The 13090-nt window shown below is 39.9% G+C and overlaps 1 protein-coding gene across 3 annotated transcripts in view; it reads left to right on the top strand.

Moving 5' to 3' along the window:
* Positions 1-13090, top strand: part of LOC147701764 (sulfotransferase 2A1-like) — a 580744-nt gene that overhangs the window by 420223 nt on the left and 147431 nt on the right. For all 3 annotated transcript variants that reach the window (XM_086930381.1, XM_086930382.1, XM_086930383.1), the window contains one exon: positions 572-666. In XM_086930381.1, coding sequence (XP_086786507.1) covers positions 572-666 — 95 coding nt within the window. The remainder of the gene's footprint in view (positions 1-571; positions 667-13090) is intronic.

Here is a 13090-nt window from a genome sequence, read left to right as displayed (position 1 = left end):
AGAGAGGTTATAGATGGGGAGGTTTCATGGACAATAGATGAAGAAGACAGACTAAAGCAAAGGAAAGAGGGAAAGGTGAAGCAATAGAAGGAAAGGGAGTAGAACTAAAATTGAAGTACATCAAGGTCAATGCGTCCTTCGCAGCACCATCTTAACGATGACATTACCAAATATATGAGTAGCAATTGTGAGAAATGATCTTTACAGTGGCGGAGGAGATGTGGCCTGCCACCAATGTAATATGGCGCTCACATAAAGTACTCTAATGGTCTTGGGCCAAGTTCGTACTATAAATCCGCACAAAAAAAACACAAATAGACAGCAAAACATGTTGACTTGTGCAGCATCTTTGTGATCATGTTCTAGAACCTGGTGATCTGCTGCTCCCAGGTTTACTCTTAGAAACAATTAAATAAGATGAAATGTGAACACCTCATCCCTTATATCGTGTCTGCCTAAATAAGAAAAAGAGCCCCTCCCAGAGCAGCCATTTTTTCCAATGACAACAACTGTAGGCCAATGTTCAATAAACAGCAGTAACATTTTAACATGTTTTTCTTTTTTCGTTTAGTTCCTTTTGGTTCCTGGTTTGATCATGTCAATGGATGGATGAAACTACGTGGCCAAAGCAACTTCCTTTTACTTACATACGATGATCTCAAGCAGGTAAGGTTCATCTGGAAACTGACATAATTCAACAGTTGATTAGGAAAATATGTTTTAACAGTTTTGCATCAGGCAAACGGACACTGATTCTTTAAATATAGAAGTATATGCGTTGAACACTCTACTTTTTTGCATTTACAAAATACTCAGTACTTTTTCCATTTATCTATGGATGTAAACAAGATTTCCAATTGTAGTAATTTAGTGTAGCTTATGTCACGCAGAGTGCAATTGACAAAAGAGTTAAAGGCTTTTGTACCTTTTGATGCAGGGTATATGTGATTTACTTATGTGGGTCACATATTAATACGTGATTTAATTATGCCTATTATAATCATTAGAGGAGCTAGAAAACGGTAAGAAATAGGTTTCCTTGGTTGTTGAGAAGCATTTCAATCACACTTCTGATATTTGGTATGTTCTTCTTATGTGAGTGTAATGGCCCGATTTTTGCCAGTAATCGGGTCATATAGTCACGTTCCCCCTCTGAACCCACAAATACAACACCATACTATAATCTACAATACTTACCCAAGGTATAAATACCATGTATACCTTATCTCTTGCTGAGAGGATTTTCTACAACAACAATCCTCCTAGTGACAGGTGCTGTGCATGAGGCAATTAGCCGATCCTCTCTGCTACAGAATACGCACCTAGGAAGAACATCATGCAACAAACACAATACCCCTCACCACAAGAGAAAGGAACCAGTCAGTATATTCTGGAGGTGAAATACTTAGAATTTGCACATCACTTGCCAGGAGTAGAACAACTTCCTATAACACAATTACCTGCTAGAAGGGAATTTACCCATCCTTCTACAACATAAGCATTTGGCCAAGAAGAGTCCACAATTCCCGCTACAAGGAAAAAGGCAAACTGGTATTACGTGGTATATATATATATATCTATATCTATATCTATATCTATATATATATAGATATAGATATAGATATAGATATATATATAGATATATATATATATAGATATATATAGATATATGTTTATTAGTACATGTTACACGTAGGCCAATTTGGACCATTTGCCAACAACCAACTAACAATTAGGCAATTGCTAAACGCAATCAGGAAAACATATGTAGAATTATATATGCACAAAAATGTATGGAACCTGAAAACGGAAGAAGATAGTTAGGCAAGAAAAGTCAGAAGATTAGAGATTAGTGGCACACCTCACTCACTGTCTGTTCATTCTGTTTCCACTTCGCCAGAGGGGAGCGCGTTTCTCCGGCCGAATCAGGAGACAGCGTGACACTATACGCTCCACTGCCACAGCTGCACGTCTCCCTGTGCTGGACTTCCGCCGAACTGAACCCAGACACCTCCTTTAGTACCAGTGGAAACATAAGACAAAGTTCCTAGTGAGCCTCGCCCCCTTTTCCCATCAGAGTCTGTACCACTCCGCACCAAGGCCACAGCTTCAGCTGGCCAGGCGTCGTCTGTTATGGCTTCAGAGCAGAGCAAGCACATTCCTCCAACAAGAACCAGTTTCTACCAGTCTACAAAGTGCAAAAAACAAGTAAAAATTAAAACATGCCTTCTCACCTAGTAAGGCTTCAGAAGATGGCAACAGCTTAGAAAATAGAGTCGCTCAAGCATAGGCCTCTATTGACGAAAAAGAGCATAATTAGTATGCAAGATGGCATAAGATCATGCCAAAAGCAATAGTAAGCACTGCTGTTAAGCAAGGTAGAGTCGTAAACAGAAAAGGGGCATAATCAAGCCTTACTTTGTAGCTTATTCTTACTAAGCAGGCCTACACATCACTATATTATGTTATAATATGCTAAATAGGACTAAGATGGTGATGGGCAACGGTCATCATCAAGCTATTTGTTCACAAAAATAGCACATTCATTACAGTGAGTGACACCCCTTGCATGTTATGCAAAGGGTTTACATGTTTAATGCAAGACATGTGCACAAATGCTTCATTGTGCAGAAAAGTTGCCACTCTTTTGCGGGGGTAATTGAAATATAATGTATCTGTGTCTCATGCAGCTGTAGTCCAGTTTCATGTGATGGATATTTGTTATGACTTTTGTAAGCATTTGGATACCATCATTGGTATTTGGTACCATAATTCAAAGATTAATATTACAATCGAACTGGTCAACACTGGTCCTTGCCATTGCCAGGCACACCTCCAGACCTTTCTTTCCTTTTTAACAAAGCTGAGCAGTCAAAAAAACACATACCTGCCCTTTGTGTTGGTGTTATACCAGTTTTGATGATATCGCATTCACATTGTGTACTTATGTCCAATCAGCCCAAAATGCAAAAGCCTTGTATGTAAACCACATAGTGAAATCCAACCGCTTTTTCCTACAACAACATAATATATACCGGTCCTGTGTGACATTTTGTAATTTTTGTGTGTCTTTTTTGTTCTTTTTTATGTAAATAATTAATTTCTATGCTTATAGATCTCACAATTTAATGAACTATAAAATGAAAAAAATATTTGAGAATTAATCATGTCTGACTCTAAAATATGAAATAAAATGTTTATATCAAAGTATTTTGTGTTGCAATATGTAAAATAGCAGTAGTTAGGTCGATTTTCGTTTTATGTAGTATACATGTTTTTTGCTTTGAGAGATATGGCACTTATTAATTGAATGTTTGCTATGCTTACACTTTGCCTACACTGTAAACCACATTGCTCCATACCAGCCAAAGTTGTTAAAATAGTAACTCATTTTTTACAGGTATGAAACATTAGATTAGGATGTGTGGTTTCTAAGCACAACAGTTTGGTTTGTTCCCAATCTACCAGTTTGTATCAAAAGCAGACTGTAATGTCTATATAGTGCACTGGTGTATGTAAAATGACTACTGGTAGGCAGAAGTAACGCAATGGTGTGCATACACAATATACATTGTTTTGTAGACTTGCTCTATTGGTTTGCTCTCTTGATACAATTAAGCGCAATCTCGCAACTCATATGCATTTCCTACTCTATGCGTGCATAACAGACTGTTGGCCATGTGTGACATTGGTTTATGTGCATTATATATCGGTTTGCCCAAATATTCTGATTGTACAGCAGTAGACCTCTACATACTAGTGCAGTGCATTAGCAGCTTTTGTTGTGCATAATGGATATACTCTGGGTCATGCACATAATATATTGGTTCACTCACAATTTACTGTCTTGTCCCTAAAATATATTGATTTAAGTAAACAACCCGACGATTTATCGAATCGGTTAGCAAAGTATCCAGATTTGCCCAAAGCGATGAATAGTAATGGCTTTTACACTATATTCTTGAGTCAGGGTTTCTCTCCATGACGATTTGCAGAGCCATCAGAAATGAACATCAACATAGAAGGTAAAATATTCTTACTGGGTCTGGGGTTTTGCTCTGAAGCAATATGTGATTACCTATGTAATGTTACCATCCCAGTCTAGGGGTTACCTTGATTTTCCCGGGTAGACCAGGAGAGAGCTAAGCACTTCAGTGTTCTCCTTGAAGGCTGGAGCCAAGATGTCATCCACCACATCTGGGGCTTTGTTAAAGTCATGTTAATTCTCTCACATTCATCCAGTATACGTTATCCTGTGCAACACTTTTAATCACTGGAGACAGCCAAATATTATTACACTTTTTAAACATCAGTATCATTCTCTGCAAACAGACATTGCAGTCAGCCCAAGTCAATTTTATTCAAGATAAATTCATATTATAATTTTCTATGTGAAAGCAATGTCATGACGAAGGCCTTTGCCTATACTTTGGTAAATCAGGACATTTGGTCGGAAACTGACCCCAGTTGCAGGAGAAAGCTATCCTGCCTTGACTTGCATCCTATCCCATTTTGCTGGGAACATCATGTTTCCAAATCCATAATTTAACAATGAAATGGAAGACTCATATCATTGAATTGTCTCCTCAACACTCTAAGGGTGATTGTTTCGGAAGAACAGCATTGCATGAATATCCAAACCACACATCTGTCATTGAGACATATATTGTCATTGCTGTCTGCCATTCCCAAGGAGTACTAAGTCTTTGTTGATGTTTTCAATAAAGCTACAGATGACTCCCTGCTGCCCGATAGGAAGTGTGGTTGCCTCATCGATTTGGTTTAAGGGTAGTGATTCCTCATGGCAGGATTTATCTTTTGATCGCCAAGGGAGACCAAGTATTTCAGGAATACCTGGAAAAAAAGCTTAGGAAAGGATTCAACTGGCACTTGAATTCTCTGGGTATGGCTTTCCTCTTTTTCATTTCAGAATTTGATGGACTTAAAGACGATGTTCAGATTATTGTGAACTCAACAACATCAATGTTCTTAATTGATGTCTTCTCACTTTGGTCTTGATGGTTGAAATCAAGTCGGCCGAGAACAATTAAGTCACTTTCCTAGGCATTGCTATATAGGAAGAAGGCAATCAGATGGATTGCTGTAAAGTTAAAGCAGTTTTGGACAAGGTTACACCCAGTAGTGTGAATGAAGTATAAAGGTTCATGGGCTTAACAAGCTTCTCAATATAATTCATCCCTATTTTCTCAAAGATTGTATTCCCAATCACTTACTTCACAGAAGCAGGTGTCAAGTTTCAGTGGCAGTGTGAAGGAAAAGAAGCATTTTAGCAAAGAAACTGTTTAAAACTGCATTCTGATAAGGATCAGGATGTCATAGTAAAGACTGATGCTTCAGCCTATGCTAGTTGGGCCCATCTGTCCCAGAGATTCATTAGTAGTACAGAAAGAATAGTAATTTAACTTCTGCAGTAGGTTAGTAAATATCTTTAAATCTCAGAAATGTTTATGATATGCTTACACTCACAGGACAATGCCATCACTGATGTCACTGATCACGTCATGAGTGATGTTATATTTGAGGTCATAAGTAGTGTATTGCAGTGCATTGCAGAGCACAAGTTATAGTTAGCTTAGGTAACTATAACTGCTGAATTTCTATGGTTTTCTACAGTGAAATCTGAACATCCCTGTAACCCTTGGTTTCTGCGGTGAATTCATGAGGTGTTTTAATTTCCCAACTGTAACGTCTCTGTAACCTTTGTTTTTCTTTAATGAATTTCACAATTTTTTCCATTCTGTTTCCTCCAAGTCCAACACAGTCCCTGTAACCTTTGTTTTTTGTGAATTTCAAAGGTTTCTTTTAATTTTATTTTCTAACTGCAACTTGTTAACTTTGTGAGTGTGTGTGTGTAATTAAGTGAATGAATCCATGAGTAGGTGTGTGAGTGGTTATATGGGTGTGTGAGTGGCTCTATGGGTATGTGAGTGGCTGTGTGGGTCTATGAGTAGATGTCTTAGTGACTATAGGTGTGTGATTGGCTGTGGGGGTCTGCAAGTGTATGTGAGAGGAGCTGAATGGTTGTGTCAGTGGGTGTGTGTGTGTCACTGTAGGTGTGTCAGTAGCTCTGTGAGTGGCTGGGCCAGTACAAAACCTCGCATGCCCACTTATTGAACAAGAGTCACAGTTTTTCAGAAAAAGTCTACCCAACATGAGTACTTCCTACTGGTTAATTAGTATATGCTACCTCATTGGGTAAAACCTAGTGTATATTCTACACTACAGCTGTGTAAGGGATCAGTAGAAAATGTCTCCAGTGACTGTGTGTGTGTTTCAGTATTGTGAGTGTTCCTCATGTGTCTCCATCCTGAAATCTGTGATAACATGAATACTCCTATAGAGAAGACAACAAGACTACAAAAAGGTGAATATCCACAAATCAAGGGTCCTCTTAACCATATGAAGCAAGTGCCTCGTTGTTCGGTGGAGATGTCCTCATATTCCTCAGCATCAAGAACCGATCACCAAAATCGGCGGGTAACGAACTGGAGGTCCTGTTGTTAAGCTGTCCGTCTTTTTGGAAAAAGATGGGGAGAATACTGCATAGTGTTAAGGTAAATGGGGCAGAGCCAAATGGGCTGAGCTTCAGAAGATTTTTCACATTTGAATACTTATAGTAATTTAAAGGGAGAACCATGCACTCTGCTCTCCCCAGGTAAGGACAAGACAGCACACACTCCTCACATTCACTACAGTTTGTGCTCCAATAGATCAGCGATGCATTCACCTCCACAAAGCATTTCAGATTCTTTCAATGTGGACTTGTCAAGAAAACACACTTGCTTTGCCTTTGTCAAGCTCAGTATGTTAGGATCACTTGTTCTCTACAGAAGTGAGGTACCTGCTATGTTTCTATCTGTTGAGGTTTACTTTCTGTGAAATGAGCATGCGGCCCAGAATGGCCCTTGCAAAACTTAAGGGGGGGAGGGAGGGCTGCGCGTCCCCTCACCGGGCTAATTTCAGAACCCGGTAACTCCACTGTCAGGGAGCATATCACCTCTATCTGGGTGCCCTTGCCTCATCCAGGCACCGAGTGTGCTTTGATGGGGACCACAAGGGTAGCCTCTATGCCCCATGGTCCCAGCCAGCCTCATGCCATTGGCAGGAGCTAGGATTGCTCCCATAAGCAGAGAGCAGCAAAATATGCAGGTGTTTACTTTTCCTGTCAAAGGCAAAGAATGTCTTTTTCATACTAGGATGGGACTGGCTGGCCCACGCCTTATAGGGTAATACATATAGACAATAAAATATGTTTTGAGTTATCACCCCTGTTAACAAGTCCTTCTCGTGTAGTGAGTTGCATGAGTTTTTGAGTGACAAGGTTTTTTTTAGGGTTTAAGGTGGGTGTGGGTTTAGGAGTTTATGGGTTAATTAGTCAAGCAATATACATATTTACGTGTGTGTGTGTGTGTGTATATATATATATTCACTGAAAAAACCATAGGTTATAGACCATATATAGTTAGGAATTGGCATTTACAAAACCTTGAAAATTCACTGAAAAAATCATAGGTTATAGACCATACATAGTTAGGGATTAGCATTTTCAAAACCTTATTTTACTCACACAAAACCATTGAAATTCGCATATATAGTTAGTTGCACTAACTATATATCGCGCACCCGCAATCCACTGCTTATGATGTCACATATTACATCATTCATGACATGGTCAGTGACATCACTGATGACATCACTGATGACATCTCAAATGACATCACTGATGACATCACTGATGACACATATTACAAAAAAGGAGAACTATGTTATGCACTTTAAATTAAATAAGGAAAACGTTTTCAGATAGTTACATACTGTCCCTCTATAAGAGTTAGTCATTGAGAAAGACTTAATTATTTAAATTATTGATTGAGTTAGGCTTCTGTGGTATAATTATGAATTTACTTAGGCTTCATCACAGGCACTTTTTAATAGTTTTACTTCCTGCCTGAAACCATGCACTGCCCAAAGATTACTTCACTGTTAAAAACTCACAAGCACCTGTCTGAACTTAAACCCAACAGTGCCCTGTCTCCACTGATATATTTTTTTTAATGCAATTTACAGCAAGAAAATGGAAGCACAGCCAAAAGAAAATACAATTTCATTTGAAATTAAGATTGAAAGCAATCCAAACTAGACTTTATGGATGAATCAGTAGACCAAGAATTATTAAAATGTGCTGAAGAATGTGAATGTGATTCTTGGAATGAAAAGGAGGACATTCCTGATGATTTAATGCTACAAATTCTCTTAGATTATGAAAAATCTGAACAATAAATTGAAATTTTAAAAGTTAAAATTGTTTGAGACATTATTCTTTTTAATATCAAAATTATGAAATAGTACCCAAAAAGATAAAATATAAACTGAGACTTAAAATATACTGTGCAACTTTTTTTGTGTTACATAGTAAGTTTGCTAATAGTTACTTCCTTTCTCCCACTATATTATCTCCAATGTGTATTTAACATCTCTTTATCATCTCCTGCCTCGATGTTCTTTCTGCTTTCCTCACAGACTATGCTATGAATTCCATATACCACAATAACTTCTGAAACAACATGCAAGATATCTACAAAGAAAACGGTGTATATTTATTTTTAGACTCTGCATTGGTACCTACATGTTGGTACTTAAATAAAAAATAAAAAAAAATACAACAAAAAGAACAATCAATAAACATACAATATTTGAACATTCTTTCATTCTTTTTTCCGCATTTTACGCTCCCCGGACCGCTTCCCGGTGCGCGTACCGGGCGCTCCCCCCGCAAAAAAAACGATAATAATTTTTTTTTTTTTGCCCAGCGGGGCCCTTTTAAAGCCCCCTCATCAAACCTAGGGGGTCAGGGAGGATGTACTCTGCCCCCTTATGCTCATTTCCCACTTTGTTTTTTTCCCCTCTTGTGTCTCGATCCTACCGAGACACAAGATGGCGGCAGCTCCGCACTGTTTAGAATGTTGACAGACACCGGAGAGCCAATCAGCTTCGCTTCGCGAAGTTCCGTTACGCGTCAGGTACGCGAACCGGGGCGCTAACCGGAGCGCTGTCACAGATATATCTGTTTTTTAAAACGTTAATTTCTCAAAATCCACTGGAGCACATATATTGAGACATAGCAAAGGCACGTCGGGAAAACCATATCTACAATTTTGCCAAGTTTCGTGTAAATCCATTCAGCCGTTCGAGCTAAAAGTGATTCCAACCGCCCCATGGAAAAATGCATGGGAAAAACGCGTTTTGGGAACCCCCTTTTTTCTCGGTCCCCCTTGACAAAACCCCCTCAAATTTTTAGGGGCTGCTCAGAAACAAAATGTGCTATTTTCCTGAAAATTTCAGCCAATTCTGTCCACAAACGCCAAAGTTATTCGACATAGAATTTTCGGAAATCCCATAGGAAAAAAATCCTAACTATATATACCTACTGGCGACCGCCAGTAGCTAATGTATATGTGTGTGTGTGTATATATATATATATGTGTGTGTATATATATATATATATATATATATATTACCTACTGGTGGTCGCCAGTAGGTAGTTATAGTTAGGATTTTTTTCAATGCAAAATCTCAACATTCTATTGGGAATAACTTTGGCGCCAGTTGAGAAAATTAACTTTGAAAAAATATATATTGGGCTATATATATGTTAGAGCCCAAATGTAGCCCAATGTAGCCCAAAGATGGCCACCAGAGACAAAAAAAAACAAATGTAGCCCAAATATCAACCAGATGTAGCCCAACTATAGCCCAATGACAGAATGTCCCAGAGTGTTCTAAAGAACAACTAGAGCGCTAACAGTCTTACTTATGACAAAAGTATGGCACACCTGAAGTCATCTTGATTGGAATAAAGTGTTAACACTTAAAACATTTAATTTGCAAAGGAACAAAATGAGGGGGTTCATTTTGCCATTGAATTTATGATTAGTGCTGAAGAAAGAAAAATTAGGGCGCATTTTGAGTGACTTCTCAAATCCTCTTATATTTCATTAAAAAAATTCTGATATGCAGTCTCCAAAGATGGCCAACCGCTGAATGGAATTACACCAAACTTTGCAAAATTGTAGGGACTGGTACACAGAAGTGCTTTTTCTAGATTTGGTGAAAATTGCTCCAGTGGTTTTTACGAAAATTAACTTTAAAAAAAATGTATATATCTATATGCGCGCTATGAGCGCTCAGGGTACGCGTACCGGTAAGCGCACCCGGCGCGCCACGGAAGTGCGCAAGCGGAAAGCTGATTGGCTCTCGGATGTCTGTCAACATTCCAAACAGTCCGGAGAGTCCGCCATCTTGTGTCTCGGTAGAATCGAGACTCAAGAGGTGAAATAAAAAGGGGGAAATTATTAAAAGGGGGCAGGGTAGACACCCCCTGACCCCCTAAGTTTTCTGAGGGGGGCCTAGAAGGACCCTGAAGAGCAAAAAAACAAATTTTTTTGAAAAAAAATTCGCGGGGTAGGCGCTGGGTGCGTTTCCATGTACGCTTCCAGGTACCCGTACCCTGAGCGTACCACATAGAAAAACAGTGAAAGAAAATAGTGCAAAATAAGAATTTGGAGTGCTTAGAGGTAGGGTAGCTCTAAAAAGAGCTGTTGTGTTATGTGAGTGATTAAAGTACCTACAAGTAGGTACCGATGTGCGTACCCCGCGATTTAAAAAAAAAAAATTGGAGGGCCTGGGGGGTCCTTGTGGGACCCCCTGAACAGGCCTAGGGGGTCAGGGTGCTTCTACCCTGCTCCCTTTGCGTGTTTTGCACCTTTGTTTCACTGCTTTCTTGTGCCTTGGTTCTACCGAGGCACATTATGGCTGCCAACACTTCCTGGTTTGGAGTGTTGACAGACAGTGGCAGCCAATCAGCATGCCTTCCCGAGAAAGCTGCATGCTCATTGGCTGTCAACACTTCTAACCAGGAAGTGTTTGCATCCATCTTGTGCTTGATAGACAAAGGCAAAAGAAAGCAAAAAAACAAACGTGAAGAACACAAAAAGGGAGAAAATTACAAAAAACTATTTGATGGACAGAATGTAGATCAATGTCTTACATTCACCCCAGTACAAGGATCTGGGCCTAAATCCATCGTTTTTTTGCACTCCACACCACCCTGGGTCAGATAATGGCTTTATGCAAATCAGCTCTGACCCTGTGCCCCATGGGAACAGTCCAGTCCGAACTACAACAGCCATATCTTGGGTCCCAGGCACTCCACACCACTGGAGTCAAGCTAGCCGGGCTGATGAGAGGTGTTACCTCGAAACCGGTCCGGTCCTCGGATGCTTGATTCCGTTCTGGGAAGGACATGGCTTTTGTAGTTCGGACTGGACTGTTCCCATGGGGCACAGGGTCAGAGCTGATTTGCATATCGCCATTGTCTAACCCAGGGTGGTGTGGAGTGCAAAAAAACGATGGATTTGGGCCCAGATCTTTTGACTGGGATGAATGTGTGACATTGATCCACATTCGGTCCATCACCTGTTTTGTTTGGAACACAAAAAGGGGGCAGGGTAGATACACCCTGACACCCTAGGCCTGCCCAGGTGGTCCCACAAGGACAAAAAAGGACCACTTTTTTTTTTTAAACCTGGTCTGTTTTTTAAAGAATTACCCCCCGGGGGGACCAAATCGCGGGGCATAGTGATAAAGAAGTGTGGGGGGTCCACAATGCCCCCCACACTTCCCCGGGGACTGCCGCCCCCGGGGCAAAGCAACGCAGCCCCTAGGCGCATACTGGAGGCTCCTGGTGGGCTAGTTGGCCCCCAGGACCCCAGTATGCAAGGGGAATTAGTTACTACTCTGCAAACACCCCAGGGGTTGCGCTGTAGAGAGGTGTAAAAAGGGTGTGGCCTCATTACACCTCTCTGCAATGCAGCCCCCTGGCGCATACTGCAGGTTCCAGGTGAGCTAGTTGGCCCCCAGGGACCCCAGTATGCAAGGGGAATTAGTTCCCCCTCTGCAAACACGCCCGGGGCTGCGTTGCAGAGAGGTGTAAAAAAGGGTGTGGCCTCATTACACCTCTCTGCAATGCAGCCCCCTGGCTTATAATGGAGGCTCCTGGTGGGCTAGTTGCCCCCCAGGGACCCCCAGTATGCAAGGGGAATTAGTTCCTCCTCTGCAAACGGGCCAGGGGTTGCACTGCAGAGTGTTGTAAAAAGGGGGCATGCCCTCTGAACACCTGCCTGCAAAAATGTAGTAAATCCGTATAAAAAAAATGTAATACATTTAAAAATTGTCATTTAATAAACCGTCGAAATTCAATGAAAAAAAACATAGGTTTCAGGCCTTATATAGTTAGGAATTAGCATTCAAAAAACCTTGCAAATTCAACTAAAAAACCATAGGTTTTAGGGCTTATATAGTTAGGAATTTGCATTTAAAAAATCTTGCAAATTCACTGAAAAAGCCATAAGTTTCAGGCCTTATGTAGTTAGGAATTAGCATTTAAAAAACCTTGGAAATTCACTTAAAAAACCATAGGTTTCAGGCCTTATATAGTTAGGAATTAGCATTTAAAAAACCATTGAAATTGCTCATCATCAGCAGTGTATCGCGGGTGCGCGAAATATAGTTAGTACAACTAACTATATAGGAGCAATTTCAATGGTTTTGTATGAGTGAAATGTCCAGCTAACTATAACACCCCTAAAACTTATAGTTTTTTGAGTGAATTTCAAAGGTTTTTTAAAAGCTAATTCCTAACTATATAAGGCCTGAAACCTATGTTTTTTTCAGTGAATATATATATATATATATATATAAATATATATATATATATATATATATATATATATATATATATATATATGCACTCCAACTTGCCTCCAAATGCGCGTGCAGCGCAGACAGGTATATATATATATATATATATATATATATATATATATATATATATATATATATATACATATATATATTCATACACAAAAAGGCTCCTACTGCAACCCTTCGCCTTCGTGGGTGTGGCTCGAGCCGGCGGAGCAGCCGGAAATCAATATTCCAATGTAACGGCGTTCCTCACGAGCACTCGGGTAAAGGACAACACAACAATCCACAAGGTATCCAAGACAAT

This window comes from Lissotriton vulgaris, chromosome 7 (assembly GCF_964263255.1).
Source record: "Lissotriton vulgaris chromosome 7, aLisVul1.2, whole genome shotgun sequence".
NCBI lineage: Eukaryota > Metazoa > Chordata > Amphibia > Caudata > Salamandridae > Lissotriton > Lissotriton vulgaris.
The sequence above is the reverse complement of the archived record's forward strand: the minus strand, read 5'-3'. Positions and strand labels throughout refer to the sequence as shown.